General features: G+C 27.9%; 5 protein-coding genes across 11 annotated transcripts; 3 read left to right on the forward strand and 2 right to left on the reverse strand.

Annotated features, from left to right (window-relative positions):
• The first annotated feature begins 292 nt into the window (after positions 1-292).
• On the forward strand, positions 293-3,215 carry blw (ATP synthase subunit alpha blw, mitochondrial). Its single transcript, XM_003705597.3, has 8 exons — positions 293-476; positions 788-898; positions 1,017-1,366; positions 1,438-1,794; positions 1,907-2,288; positions 2,359-2,503; positions 2,589-2,706; positions 2,788-3,215. Exons 1-8 carry the CDS (start codon positions 411-413, stop codon positions 2,900-2,902), a joined length of 1,644 nt encoding a protein of 547 aa, XP_003705645.1. The 5' UTR covers positions 293-410; the 3' UTR covers positions 2,903-3,215.
• LOC100876367 (mitochondrial translation elongation factor Tu 2) lies at positions 3,204-9,605 on the reverse strand. Of its 4 annotated transcripts, none has more exons than XM_076529482.1 (5): positions 9,493-9,605; positions 4,401-4,570; positions 3,927-4,298; positions 3,651-3,842; positions 3,204-3,576 (listed from the first exon to the last, which is right to left on the reverse strand). In XM_076529482.1, exons 1-5 carry the CDS (start codon positions 9,545-9,547, stop codon positions 3,301-3,303), a joined length of 1,065 nt encoding a protein of 354 aa, XP_076385597.1. In that variant the 5' UTR covers positions 9,548-9,605; the 3' UTR covers positions 3,204-3,300. The 4 variants fall into 4 exon arrangements, with proteins under 4 accessions (XP_076385597.1, XP_012146143.1, XP_012146144.1 ...); XM_012290753.2 differs by lacking the exon at positions 9,493-9,605 and adding an exon at positions 5,168-5,456 and having other exon boundaries at positions 4,401-4,759; XM_012290754.2 differs by lacking the exon at positions 9,493-9,605 and adding an exon at positions 5,168-5,455.
• On the forward strand, positions 5,616-9,771 carry CDC50 (cell cycle control protein 50A). 4 transcript variants are annotated; one of them, XM_012290766.2, is made up of 5 exons: positions 5,616-5,855; positions 5,950-6,771; positions 6,859-7,024; positions 7,583-7,639; positions 8,413-8,598. In XM_012290766.2, exons 1-4 carry the CDS (start codon positions 5,804-5,806, stop codon positions 7,593-7,595), a joined length of 1,053 nt encoding a protein of 350 aa, XP_012146156.1. In that variant the 5' UTR covers positions 5,616-5,803; the 3' UTR covers positions 7,596-7,639; positions 8,413-8,598. The 4 variants fall into 4 exon arrangements, 2 of the variants coding, with proteins under 2 accessions (XP_012146156.1, XP_003705652.1); XR_001096672.2 differs by lacking the exon at positions 7,583-7,639 and adding an exon at positions 9,542-9,771 and having other exon boundaries at positions 5,618-5,855; positions 8,413-8,514; XR_013037518.1 differs by lacking the exon at positions 7,583-7,639 and adding an exon at positions 9,077-9,211 and having other exon boundaries at positions 5,618-5,855; positions 8,413-8,514.
• Positions 9,637-11,538, forward strand: Rad23 (UV excision repair protein Rad23). Its single transcript, XM_003705601.3, has 6 exons — positions 9,637-9,769; positions 9,843-9,915; positions 10,144-10,303; positions 10,545-10,721; positions 10,799-11,130; positions 11,220-11,538. Exons 1-6 carry the CDS (start codon positions 9,704-9,706, stop codon positions 11,507-11,509), a joined length of 1,098 nt encoding a protein of 365 aa, XP_003705649.1. The 5' UTR covers positions 9,637-9,703; the 3' UTR covers positions 11,510-11,538.
• Positions 11,539-13,149: 1,611 nt separating this feature from the next.
• Positions 13,150-14,069, reverse strand: Dpm3 (Dolichyl-phosphate mannosyltransferase subunit 3). Its single transcript, XM_003705605.3, has 3 exons — positions 13,912-14,069; positions 13,459-13,686; positions 13,150-13,388 (listed from the first exon to the last, which is right to left on the reverse strand). The coding sequence occupies exons 2-3, from the start codon at positions 13,684-13,686 to the stop codon at positions 13,329-13,331; spliced, it is 288 nt and encodes a 95-aa protein (XP_003705653.1). The 5' UTR covers positions 13,912-14,069; the 3' UTR covers positions 13,150-13,328.
• Between the last annotated feature and the right edge of the window lie 19 nt (positions 14,070-14,088).

Raw genomic sequence — 14,088 nt, forward strand, 5'->3', positions numbered from 1 at the left:
ATATTCATAGCAATAAAATCTTTGAGGAATATTCCTTTTAAATTTAAGCTTGGCGCCAATTTATTATTGAGAATTGCGTAATAGCTTATAACCTCGTACCCAAAATCTATTGTATTAAAAGTGTTATATTATGAAAATATTTAATTGCGTTAGTTTGTTTTAAAAACCTCACTTTAAATATAAATTCTTTACATTGTTTCAGGTGAAATATTGAAATTAAAATTAATCAATTTAAGAATTAGTTTGAATATCTGGATTCGAGGTTACCGCGCAGGTCAATGGATATCGACTTCCTGCCGCTATCGATGTCAGAGTGGGGTTTGTACGGGACGTTCTTCTGCTTGTCCCTGTCTTGATCATTCGCCGTTTCTGACTTTGTAGTCCGGTGGACGGGCTTCTAACATACCAAAATGGCTCTTCTATCTCTACGTTTAGCTTCCTCGATTGCGAGACAACTACCAAACGCTACAATTCAGGTAATTTCAGAAAAAAACTATCTATTTCATAATTTAACCGTTTTTAGAACGCCTATGTGGAACGTGCCGACATTTTCCACTTTACATCAACCTCACGGGTGCATAAGTTAATTAATTTTAATTTTTAATGGAATTAAAAATATTTGATAGATTATATATTTTGTTAAAATTTTATTTTAATTATAATATCTGTCAAATTATTCTTTTATTCAATATATTACATAAACTGAAGAGTATCAAGTTATGTAATATGTATTACAGTGGCATTATTTCTATAGTATAATGACAATACTTTTAATTGTATCTTACAGGTGAAATGGCCTTTAAGAGTGGCCTCCTGCAAGTATCATGTATCTTGTAGTCGTCGTTCTGCTGAAATTTCTTCCATCTTAGAAGATCGTATCCTTGGTTCAGCCCCAAAGGTAAGTCAATAAGATTTAATTATGTGAATGCATAGGGTTAATTTCAATTGTATATTATAATATTTAATGATAGTTCATTTCACTTTAATTTCTTATACATGTTCTTAAACAATTTTAGACCAACCTGGAAGAAACTGGTAGGGTACTTAGCATTGGTGATGGTATTGCCCGTGTTTATGGTCTCAAAAACATTCAAGCAGATGAGATGGTAGAGTTTAGTTCAGGGTTAAAAGGTATGGCTCTGAACTTGGAGCCTGACAATGTTGGTGTTGTCGTATTTGGTAATGACAGACACATTAGAGAAGGTGACATTGTTAAACGTACTGGAGCCATTGTTGATGTACCGGTTGGTGAAGAATTGCTAGGACGTGTTGTAGATGCATTAGGTAATCCTATTGATGGTAAAGGACCACTCAACAGTAAACAAAGATTTCGTATTGGTACCAAAGCACCTGGCATTATTCCCAGGTATTTATTTTTTAAATAATTATTACCATTTTTTTATTAAATACAATTCTTTCATGTACTCTTGTTTATAGGGTGTCTGTCAGAGAACCTATGCAAACTGGAATTAAAGCTGTAGATTCTCTGGTACCTATTGGTCGTGGCCAACGTGAATTGATTATTGGTGACAGACAAACTGGAAAAACTGCTCTTGCTATTGATACAATTATTAATCAAAAACGATTTAACGATGCTGGTGATGAAAAGAAGAAATTATACTGTATATATGTTGCCATTGGTCAAAAAAGATCTACAGTTGCACAAATAGTAAAACGTTTGACAGATAGTGGAGCCATTAACTATACCATCATTGTTTCTGCAACTGCATCTGATGCTGCACCTCTTCAGTATTTGGCCCCATACTCTGGTTGTGCAATGGGAGAATTTTTCAGGTATTTTTATCTTGTGTTATAAATAATTATTTCTAATTGTGCTAGATACTTTTAAAATAAAAAACACGGCAAAAATTTATGTGTTAATAATTTTGTATAATTTTTTTTATAGGGATAATGGAAAACATGCTTTAATTATATACGATGATTTGTCGAAACAAGCTGTTGCCTATCGACAAATGTCTTTGCTGTTGAGGCGACCACCAGGTCGTGAAGCGTATCCTGGTGATGTATTTTATCTTCATTCTCGTCTACTTGAACGAGCAGCTAAAATGAACGAAAGTTTGGGAGGTGGTTCGCTAACAGCTTTACCTGTTATCGAAACACAGGCTGGTGATGTGTCCGCTTATATCCCTACAAACGTGATTTCCATTACCGATGGTCAGATTTTCTTAGAAACAGAGTTGTTCTACAAAGGTATTCGTCCTGCAATTAATGTTGGTTTGTCAGTATCTCGGGTAGGATCAGCTGCGCAAACAAAGGCTATGAAGCAGGTAATATATTATGTTTACCTAAATATTTATCTTTACATATCTTTAATAATTTTGACAATTTTTTTAATAGGTTGCTGGTTCTATGAAACTGGAATTGGCTCAATATCGTGAAGTAGCAGCTTTCGCACAGTTCGGTTCCGATTTGGATGCCGCTACTCAACAACTGTTGAACCGTGGTGTCAGATTAACAGAACTTCTGAAACAAGGACAGTATGGTAATATTCATGATAAATTTAAATTACGAAAAATTTCTAACATTAGCAACATTTAGAACACAATTCTTTATTTTAATGTTTGTAGTACCAATGGCTATTGAAGAACAAGTAGCTGTCATCTACTGTGGTGTACGTGGATATCTTGACAAGATGGAGCCTACAAAAATTACTGCCTTCGAAAAAGAATTTCTTGCTCACATTAGGTATATATTTTGAAGCAGTTGTAGTATTCATGTTTATTTGTGTTACATACATTCATTTAATCTTACATTTTTGTCTTTTAGAGCTAATCAGCGGGATCTTCTTAATACCATTGCTAAAGAAAATACCATCAGTGAAGCCTCTGATGCGAAATTAAAACAAGTCGTCACTGACTTCCTTGCGTCTTTCTCGGGCTAAAGTGTCAGTATGAAGTAAATAATAATTCTCTGCTATGCAAGAGTCGTGTGCAAATGATATTCATTATTGTAAAAATTTTAATGCATGTCACTTGCACATTAAATATATCATTACAAAGAATTCCACATTTGAATATTAAATCATGATAGTCATATACGGACGCTTAAATACCTTACATGTTAATTGTTAAAGGTAAAATACATACAATTTTGGTATTTAAACAGTTGCTTCTCCTGTCATAATTTTCGAACATAGCAGAAACGGGAGGAGTTTCAGAAAGAAATGAGTAATAAAATTGTAAAACTTTTTAAAATCTGCATCATTTATTATCCTTAACATATACCTCTTTCAACATGAAGTACATTTTCAATTTGTAATTGCAAGTTTTAAATATTGTTTTAAGCAACATCTTCAATTGTAACCTTATTCAGTCTATTTCTGTGAAGTGGAATTTCTTGCAAAATTTTAGTAACCTTTCCTGTACCAATTGTACGTTTATTTTCACGAACAGTGAAAACTTGGCCCTCTAACATTGGCATTTTAAAAAGCAACGTTATTCTACACGTTGCGAATTCTCCAGGCATTAACATTTGGTTTTCTGGTGGCAAAAGTAAATCAAAACGACAATAAACATTCCACGTTGAACTATATATTTTTGTACTAAAACCAGATTTCTATAAAAATAAAATAAGCAGATAAAAGTTATTAGAATTTAAATAAAATTTATATTAGTTACTTATAATAATACCTTCAATGGTTTATCACGACCACCTTCTTGAGTACTCATTAAATATAATTGTGCTTCATAATGATTAGTGAAATTTAAAGACTTTCTTTGGCACAATATCATTCCTCTACGCACAGAACTTAATTTAACACCCCTTACTAAAACACCTACATTTTCACCAGCACGTGCTGTTGCTACACTTTTTTGAAAAATCTAATGCAAATGTATAATTTAAAATTACATAAAAATCTGTTTTATTAAGGACATAAAATTACGGTAGAATATTTATGGTTTTACCTGAATGTCTGCAATACTAGTGTCAATAGCTTCATTAAATCCCAATAGTTGTACCTCCATGCCCTTTTTTATTGTACCTTGTTTTATTGTTCCTACTATTACTGTACCCCTACCAGGTACAGTAAAAACATTATCAATAGGTAATAAAAAAGGAGAGGTATAATCTCTTTCTACAGTTGGTATATGATTATCCAAAGCATCTAATAATAATTTTATGGAAGGTAATCCATATTGAGATGTATCTCCATTTAATGCAAGTAGAGCAGAACCATTAATTACTGGAGTGTGCAAACCATCAAATCCATATATGGTTAATAATTCTCTAGCTTCTATTTCCACTAATTCAAGAATATCTGTATCAACTAAGTCAGCCTAAAAGTTATACAATTATATATAAATAAGTAAATAACTTTGTAATACTGCAAAAAATATTATATTGTATATATATTTCAAATGTTTGAAATAAATATTAACCTTGTTAACATATACAATAATGTATTTAATTCCAATTTGTTGAACTAATAATAAATGTTCCTTTGTTTGCGGCATAGGTCCATCATTGGCTCCAATTACTAAAATTGCACCATCCATTTGTGATGCACCACTAATCATATTTTTTATAAAATCAGCATGTCCAGGACAATCTGTATGTGCATATTGTCTTTTACTAGTGGCATATCCAACATGGGCAATATTTATTGTTATACCACGTTGTTTTTCTTCGGGTGCTTTATCAATCTCATCATAAGATACATATTTACAACTCTTATTTTCTTGTGATAAATACTTTGTTATAGCAGATGTTAGTGTTGTTTTACCGTGATCTACATGTCCTATTGTACCCACATTACAAGTTATACTATCATTTAATGACTTTGTTTTAGTACAAAAGTATTTTACATTTTGTTTAAATTTTAATAAGTTATTTCTGTATAATAACATTGTTAACGTACAATGTTTTTTATGTACATTTTGAAAAACGCTTTTAAATCTACTAATTGTATGTGACATAATTTCTGTATGTAAAGTCTTGTTTTTATTGCATAATTTTTATAAATGATTTTATATGACAACCTCAGCTTTATAAAAGAATTGTTTCATTTACCATAAAAATTAATTTTATAATATAAGTTCATATAACAAATTTCATGAAGGTTTTGTATACACAACAAATTGTTTATGCTTTTCTATGTATACATACACTTGAATTCATGACGGGGTATTACTGTCGAATGACGAACCTTCGTTCATTCTCCTCGGGTTGGTTTTGATTGGTTTAGTAAGTTTCGTAACTAAAGAACCAAGAGTAATGAGCATGTGCTTTTACAACGATTGTAACGTCACTGCACATATCCAATTGTCTTTTATTTAGTATACTTTTCTGCATAATCACTTATTTCTTCTATTTATATATTTTTTCCATTATGTATATATGTCTGATAAATATAAAGAGAGTATCATAAATAGTGGAAAATTTTCCGAAAATTATTCGCGTTAGTTTGAGCTGTGCGAAATTTTATTATTCATTCGTGACTTCATGATAATAATTATAAGAATAATATATATACAGTAATAAATCATAAAGAATTAAAATGTATTTATTGTATAATTAGAACAATATAAATAATTTATAATTACTTAAAAAATTATCCTGTGCAAGTCATAATTGACCTTGTACATTTGATTTGAAGTTACTGTATCTAACTTTTTATATAGTTTATTCTAGTATATATATATATATATCATTTATTCCGCTGTTGTGTTATCTGTGCGACAATTTAATGAATGAGTAGTTATTGGTTTGATAGATTTTACAAATGACAGTGTCGAATTATTGAATTAATTAAAAAAGTAAAGAAATATTCCAAAAGAGTAGTATGACTTCCATTAGTGAAACTAATTCGTTACCAAAGACGAAAAAACCATCGGGTAAATTTATTGTGATAAAATTAATTTATTGTTGGGTTATGTTAATATTTGGTCAGTATGATTTTTTTTTAAATAAAATGTTTCGTTTATACAGATAGTGCATTCAAACAACAACGTTTACCTGCGTGGCAACCAATACTTACTGCTGGAACTGTTTTGCCAACATTTTTTGTAATTGGAATTGCTTTTATACCAGTTGGAGTTGGATTGCTTTATTTTTCTGATCAAGTTAAAGAATATATTATAGATTATACAGATTGTAATTCTACCAATTATGAGCGGACAAGAGGAGTGCCTTTTAAATGTGCAGATGTTATAGCAGTTAATCGTTCTGAACCATGTTTTTGTCAAATAAATTTTACATTACCTTTTGATTTTATTGGAAAAATTTATATGTACTATGGTTTGACTAATTTTTATCAAAATCACAGGCGATATGTAAAATCACGTGATGATAATCAATTATTAGGAAAATTAAGTGATGTGGTGTCAGGCGACTGTGCACCATTTGCCTATGATAGTGAGAATAGACCTATTGCACCATGTGGTGCTATTGCTAATTCGTTATTTAGCGATGAACTAACACTGTTTTCTGTGAAACATAATACATCTGTACCACTACTAAAAACTGGGATAGCTTGGCCTTCAGATAAAAATATTAAATTTAGAAATCCTGAGGGAGATCTAAGGGAAGCATTCAAGGATTTTGCAAAACCAAAAAATTGGAATAAATATATTTATGAATTAGATGAAGAAAATGAAAGTAATAATGGGTTTCAAAATGAAGATTTAATTGTTTGGATGAGAACTGCTGCATTACCAAATTTTAGAAAACTTTATCGTAGAGTTGATCATACTGCTAATGGTTTTACTGAAGGTTTGGTAAAAGGAGATTATTGGCTTAATGTTACATATTGTAAGTAAACATTATTAATATTAAATATTATTAATTTGTTTAAATCATCTAAGAATAGTTTAACAAAGTGATATTATATTTTTATAGCATATCCTGTATCTGCATTTTATGGCAGGAAAAAAATGATTTTAAGCACCACATCTCTTCTTGGTGGAAAAAATCCTTTTCTTGGTATAGCTTACATAGTGGTAGGATGTGTCTGTTTGTTATTAGGCATTACACTACTAATAATACACATCAAATGTTCAAAGAGGTAAAGATCAGATTTATATATTAAATTCTACATTTTTCTTTTCACTTTCCACTAAATGGTGTTATGCTTAAACGAAGCTTCAATCAAAAGAATTAAAAAATGCAATTGCTTTAAAAATGATAATCTTTTTAAATTAAAAGTGAGATGATATAAATAGAAAAGTAAATACAATTTTTGTCATTTTCATTTATCACACTGCATTTACTATCAGTTTTAGGTAATAAAATTAAGAAAAAGGATTAATAGCTAAATTAATAAATAATATTATTTAATCATACTTTATATCTCAGGATAAAAATGATTAATAAATTGCTTGATAGTAAGTGCATTATAAAGTTATAGTATAATGTCTTTTTAACATTTTGAGAAATAATTTAATTATAGTATTTAGAATTTCAGATAATACTAATTATTAGAATATTTTGTACTAATTAAGAATACTAAAATATTTTTAAATATGTTTTACTTATACATATTTCACCTTCTGAATTAATGTTCATAAAATATGTTGTAAAACCAAATTTGATAATAAATTTTCATGTAATGTATGTTATACAGCAAACTAATGTAAAGATGACTGCAACAAAGTATGCTTAGGGCACCGTAATTGTTCTTGTAAGTGTTTGTGATATTGTGTTATGTCTATCCTGCAAGAACATTAAAAATAATAATTATTTTACATGTGACATGGCTTCATAAATGTTTTATATATGTTTATATTCTATTGTTTTATTGTAATATTTATCATTAATATTTTCTGTACTTAATATTTTGGCAATGTATGTTTTAATCTTGTTAAAATGTGTGCATGTAGCTTTATTTTATTATTTTTTATTTACAATTTTTTAATTATATAAGATTTAAATGTATTCTTTTTTTGTGTACATCGTTGCATAGTAGTTATGAATGATTCACATTTGCTAATAATTAACATCAATTTTTTTTTGTATTGTATTTGCTTCATAAATTTGCTTTATACATCACATATCACATTCAGTAATTTTATATCATTTGAAACTAATATTAAAGATATATAACAAGATCTTTCATACTACAGTATTATCTTGTTTATCTTTTATATATTTTTTTAATTAATTAATATATGTTTATTTATATAAATTCAAATGTAAACCTAGAAATGAATGGAAACGTGTTAGTATATATTTAGATAGGAGGTAAGACATAGAACATTTATTATATAATTTCAAATATTTTGTTAGAAATTAATTGAAGCAATTTTATTTGCATTGAATGAATATATTTATTTTGCATTTTGGAAAACCAGTAAGCTTGCAATTTAATGATTTATTTCTTAATTTTGTATTATAAATTGATCATTAAACCTAATTGTTTAAAATGGTCATATAATTTTATTATATTTTTTGTAGTGTAACAGAGATGATCAATGTGAGTCCAACTACACCATACCAAGAATAATTGCACATAGTTATATAGATTGAAGGACATTATGGATATTCTGCATTTAATTTGTAAGTGTCTATATGATATATTTTATTTTAATTTCTATATATGTGTAGACAAAATTGGTAATAAAACGGATAATTAGATAAAAATATTATACCTACTTTCAAAAAATTTTTAGTATTATAAATTTTGTATTTTTTAAATCAATATTTCAGTATATTTTTTCTGCACTTTTATATTAAGCAATATGGTATCTAAAAAATTACCTAATTTCTTACTGTTGTGTACTCACATATAAAAAATAGTATTGTGTAGTTATATACTACTTGTGGAAGAATAAGAAGTATATAATTAATATTACAGTCTAACAAATATTTAGTTATAAATATATATTTTTTACATGTAAATGTATTAGGATATCCAAAATAATTTCATGAAAGATAAATTTTTTATGTAATTTGAAAATACAGTGAAGAGAAAAGCATGTACAGGAATTTTTGTTAATTATAAATAAGAAATTTTTGTTTTATATTAAAAAAAAGTGACATGATTTTTGTGTATCTTAATACATCATTCAATTTTACTTAGTGTATATATTGTATTATTATATGTTTAATTTTGTTCTAGTCATACATGAATGTATAAATATATAAATAAAAAAATGTAATATTTATTATTATACATAAATGCATTTATTAATATAAATGACTTGAAAATGGCTATACTCGCAGAGTAGGCCACATAAATTTATATTTTACTTTACGTTTTTTTTATGAAGCATCTATTATTCTTCATTTTTTTTCAACCTTTATTGAAAATCCCTAATTTTCAAATTCCCGAATTTCCTTATTCTTAGATTCAAATCATGTTCTTCTGATCTGTATAAAATAAAGTACTACCAGGTACACATTTTCTGTACCAATAATATTACAATATTAGAAAATGTGCTTGAACCAATCAGAGATATATATAGAACGAACAAAAACACGTTCGATGAGTTTAATTTTCCGGGAAACAAATAATAGTCTCATTTTAGTACGTACCTTTAGTACGTTGTTGAAAATACTGCTTGATGTCATCATATGTTTTCAGCTGCATACTACCACGAGTGAAGCATTTGTAAGTTGCTTTTAGCAGTGCCGACTCATCGCATAAAAGATCTTTGCTAAACGTCGCTATATCCTTCTTAAACTAGATCTTTCAAAGTTCTCTTTATCCACTGGCAACCTATTAGTAATTTTTTTATCTTGCAACATGATTATAACACTGAAAAACTTACAGCAGCAAACATTTACAGTGGAAATTGATCCATCGCAAACGGTGGGTGAATATAGAAAATGTAAAATATGTGACTTTCAAAAGTTTGGTATAATCTAATGATATTTCCTTATAGGTAAAAGATTTGAAACAAAAGATTGAAACTCAAAAAGGTTTCCCTGCTGAACATCAGAAATTAATATACGCTGGTAAGCTATATAAATTACATAACCTCATTTTCACTTAATTATAAATCTACTAATGTCTTTATCATTTTTAATTGCATAAGTTTCTCTAATTTTACTATTATCATTTATAAGAAAATACATTGCATTCTCATGATATGTAAAAGTTTCTTGTATTCTTCATAAATTTATTATTGTTTTTATATGTCAATGATTCATAGTGTATAACCATATAATGAGGTATTTTTACAGGAAAAATATTAACAGATGATCACCCATTAGCAGAATATAACATAGATGAAAAAAAATTCATAGTTGTTATGGTTACAAAACTTAAAACTGGTAATGGTCATACAGCAGCTGAAGAAGATCATACAAATACAGAAACTAAAGAAGAAAGTAGTACAACTAGGTACCAATTCAAGATATTAAACATTTTTTTTTCAAATTTAAAGTAAGGTAACATTTTTAGTTTGAATAATAAAAATACGGTAAGTATATTATAATATTATGTACTGGTAATTAAGAAAGGAATTTATCATTTCATGTTTTTAATATGCTTTAAATTCAGTTGTAGAAAGATATTGAATATAAATGATACATTTGATTTGATTATATCATAGAATATTGTTGATTTATGATTTTTGTCATAGCTCAGTACCAGAACCTAGTTCAAACCCTAGTGTCCAGGGTGCATCAAACCCTGTTAGTACTGCACAAGAGCAATCTGCAGCAAGTACTGCTACAGAATGTGCTGGAGGTCAAGCTGAAAGTGCCTTGTTAATGGGTGAAAATTATAATACTATGGTGAACAACATCATGGATATGGGGTAAATTTTTTAAACAGTTGTAATTGTTCTTTGTATTATTTTTTTAGATTCATTTTTTACTGACATACTTTATTTAGGTATGAACGTGAACAGGTTGAACAAGCATTAAGAGCAAGTTTCAATAACCCTGATAGAGCTGTTGAATATCTTGTAACGGGTATACCAGCTCAGCTGTTTGAAGATTTACCAGAAGATCAACTTGAAGCACAGGAACAATTCCAAGATCATGGTCAACATCCATTAGCATTTTTAAGAATGCAACCACAATTTCAACAAATGCGTGAAGTTATTCAACAAAATCCACAATTACTCAATGCTATGCTTCAACAAATCGGCCAAACTAATCCTGCATTGTTGCAACTTATTTCACAAAATCAAGAAGCATTTGTGCGTATGCTGAATGAACCTGGTTAGTTTCATCAGCTATTAAAATATGAATAATGTATTAAATCAGTTATTTTTGAATATATGTGCTTTATATTTTTTATTTTGGAGCAGTAGAAACAACTGGTGGTACAGGTGGAAGGACTACACCTGTATCTGCATCAACTGTTGCACCAACTTCTGCTCCTGGTGGTGGCAACAGTGGACCTGTTGCAGGTGCAAGAAGAGGAGGGCCGTTTGTAGAGACTTCCATAATTGAGATAACACCGCAAGATAAAGAAGCTATTGAAAGGTTGAAAGCATTAGGATTCCCAGAACACTTAGTTGTACAAGCATATTTTGCGTGTGAAAAGAATGAAAACTTAGCTGCAAATTTTTTGTTATCACAAATTCATGATGACTGAAGTAATACACTTTAATGATTTCACAATAAGGAGTTAAAGGACTGATATAGGGTGGGTAATTACACAGGCGCCATATTATTTTCTATTGGTGAATCTTCATTTTGTATATAAGTAAGTATGCAATCGTATTTATTTATTTCTTTTGGGCATACATTGGCATGTTAAGTAAATAATAAAAATTTGCTGCAATTAAATACTATAATACTTTTAACATTAAATTGTCAGTCTTTTAAGCTGTTTTAAGTTAAAAGGCATTTTACGTATTTTATGTATTTTAAGATTGAAAATTAATAGTTTGCATCAGTGTTATAATCCATCCTTATAGTCTGGCAGTTATTCTTCGGCAAAAATTTTTGTTTTTTGAATATATGGAGCAGTGTAATTACATTTTTATGTAAGAAAGCCTGCTTGCTTAATAAAGAAATATACAAAATATAAATACGTCAATGTATTTATATGTTAAGCTATTGTACAATACACATACGTGCGAATTTGTATACGCAAGTAAAGTTATACGTGTATTCAAATTCCGTACATGGAAGCGCGCGTGTCTGCGCGTATTCATGACAAGTATATTTTGTACATGTAATAGGCTTTCTGATATAAAAATTATGTAAGTGCATCTGTATATGTATGATTGCATATGTATATATGTGTGTACTTGCGTATAACTTGCGCCTATGTATGTATGTATAAAAAAGTCGTGTATTTTTTAAACAAAAATGGTAAAGATAGTTATTCATTAATAAAACATTATGAATCATTTCATTTTTCACAAAAATAATAAATTGTAAGAAGTTATCAAAGAAAATGAAAATGAAAATTGACCTTAATATTAAATCATTCTTTTTTTTCCCCGAAGGAAAGTCAGTGTAACTTATGTTTATGTAATAATAACCATGCATAAATATCTTAAATGAATAACTTATGTATTCAAACTCAAGGTGACTTATGTGAAATATAAATCTCAAACGAAAATTTGTAATTAACTTTCTATAAAAATGAAGGCAATGAGATTATTATTATAAAAATGCATTCAACATATTGTAGCCTTAATATAGTAATATGTAACTTACTAGGAGCAGTTGAAATTTTTAAAATATTAGTACTGACATTAAAATTTTATTAGAAATATAACACACAATGTAAAACATGATACTATAAAATTACATATTTAATAAATAAAAATTATATAAGTCTAGGCACAAAAGAACATTAGTCTTTCCCTGTTTTAATATGTATAAGCATATAAAAAGAGATATTTCTTGAGGATTTAAGATATTATTTTTATTTTAATATTTACATGTGTATTCGAAATATACTTATGTATCTATGTATTTGAACTATACATGTTCTAATACATTGTAGATTTGTAGCTTTAATGTAATGTTAATTAAAAGCTATCTCAAATTTCATCAATCATTAGAACATGTAAATTCTATAGTATAGCAATATCTGATTTAATTTTTATTGTGTGTGAAGTACCAAAAAATACTAAAACAATACAGATAACAATGTTCATATCATTTGTTATTAAATTTTACTTTAAGTGTAATAAATAAATGCATTAAAATTTATGTGAATAAGTAAAAGTGGCTACCTGTGACATCCATTATTTTTATGTAATAAAAATATAAAAGTATTTTCTATATGCGTGAACTATATTTCTAAATACATTTTTCTGTAATATAATTTTTTAATTGTAATGTTTTATCATCTTAGAACATTTATTGAGATATGTACAAATGTAACCTATATAAATAGGAATGTTCATCTATTACTGCATTGTTTGGTTTAAATAATATAAAAGCACTCAAATTTATTTATTTTTCAAAATAACACCTTTGCTTTGGAGATCTTTTTTAGCTTCTTCTATTTGCTAAAAAAAAGAAATAAAATTAAGTAAATAGTTTATAATATATATATTTTATATTTATTTGTATACATACTTCCTGTAATTCAGCAGCTGCTTTTTCACAGTTATTAAATGTGAACACTCTATATAAGATGATAACAGCTGCATAAACACCACATAAAAATAGTACAATGAGTGGACAGAAAAGAATAACTTGTTGCCATTCTGTGATAAAAGATGAATTAATATTTCCTGTAATCACAGCAGTCCAAATACCAACAAATAAAGTTATAAATAAAAGCCATTCCATTAACTTCGTCATCTGAAAATATCAAACGAAAATTCTTTTGTTCAACAGCTGTAATATTTGTTGTTTGAATGCTTTATAACCAAACAAATGTTATTGAAAGGATTCACAATTCTACGATATGGAACAATTCAGACATTTGTGCTAATACAGAGTATTGCAATAAAATATATATTATCAGAATTATTATGAAAAACTATTAAATAAGGTGCAAAAATAATTTGATTTTACATTACATACCCCACTTTGAAATCAATTGCAAAATCACATATAAATAATTAAATATATATTATTTATGTTTTGATTATGTTTAAAAATAATTGTATGCTATATATTCTTTTAATAAGAAATATACAATGTAAATATTTATAATTGCAAAAAGAAGCACGAGCAGATGATATGTTGCTCTGACTTAAA

Source organism: Megachile rotundata, chromosome 3, assembly GCF_050947335.1.
Source record: "Megachile rotundata isolate GNS110a chromosome 3, iyMegRotu1, whole genome shotgun sequence".
NCBI classification, from domain to species: Eukaryota; Metazoa; Arthropoda; class Insecta; order Hymenoptera; family Megachilidae; genus Megachile; species Megachile rotundata.

Bases quoted from the DNA above. Each gene is read 5' to 3' on its own strand.
- blw (XM_003705597.3), top strand. From the start codon at position 411: ATGGCTCTTCTATCTCTACGTTTAGCTTCCTCGATTGCGAGACAACTA. The intron at 477-787 runs GTAATTTCAGAA...TGTATCTTACAG, and splicing joins TACCAAACGCTACAATTCAG to GTGAAATGGCCTTTAAGAGT. The intron at 2,504-2,588 runs GTAATATTCATG...TAATGTTTGTAG, and splicing joins TCTGAAACAAGGACAGTATG to TACCAATGGCTATTGAAGAA.
- LOC100876367 (XM_003705576.3), bottom strand. From the start codon at position 4,937: ATGTCACATACAATTAGTAGATTTAAAAGCGTTTTTCAAAATGTACAT. The intron at 4,299-4,400 runs GTTAATATTTAT...TATAACTTTTAG, and splicing joins TTATTGTATATGTTAACAAG to GCTGACTTAGTTGATACAGA. The intron at 3,843-3,926 runs GTAAAACCATAA...CATTTGCATTAG, and splicing joins CTAGTATTGCAGACATTCAG to ATTTTTCAAAAAAGTGTAGC.
- CDC50 (XM_003705604.3), top strand. From the start codon at position 5,804: ATGACTTCCATTAGTGAAACTAATTCGTTACCAAAGACGAAAAAACCA. The intron at 5,856-5,949 runs GTAAATTTATTG...TCGTTTATACAG, and splicing joins AAAGACGAAAAAACCATCGG to ATAGTGCATTCAAACAACAA. The intron at 7,025-8,412 runs GTAAAGATCAGA...TATTTTTTGTAG, and splicing joins CACATCAAATGTTCAAAGAG to TGTAACAGAGATGATCAATG.
- Rad23 (XM_003705601.3), top strand. From the start codon at position 9,704: ATGATTATAACACTGAAAAACTTACAGCAGCAAACATTTACAGTGGAA. The intron at 9,916-10,143 runs GTAAGCTATATA...GTATTTTTACAG, and splicing joins TCAGAAATTAATATACGCTG to GAAAAATATTAACAGATGAT. The intron at 10,722-10,798 runs GTAAATTTTTTA...TACTTTATTTAG, and splicing joins AACAACATCATGGATATGGG to GTATGAACGTGAACAGGTTG.
- Dpm3 (XM_003705605.3), bottom strand. From the start codon at position 13,686: ATGACGAAGTTAATGGAATGGCTTTTATTTATAACTTTATTTGTTGGT. The intron at 13,389-13,458 runs GTATGTATACAA...TCTTTTTTTTAG, and splicing joins CAGCTGCTGAATTACAGGAA to CAAATAGAAGAAGCTAAAAA.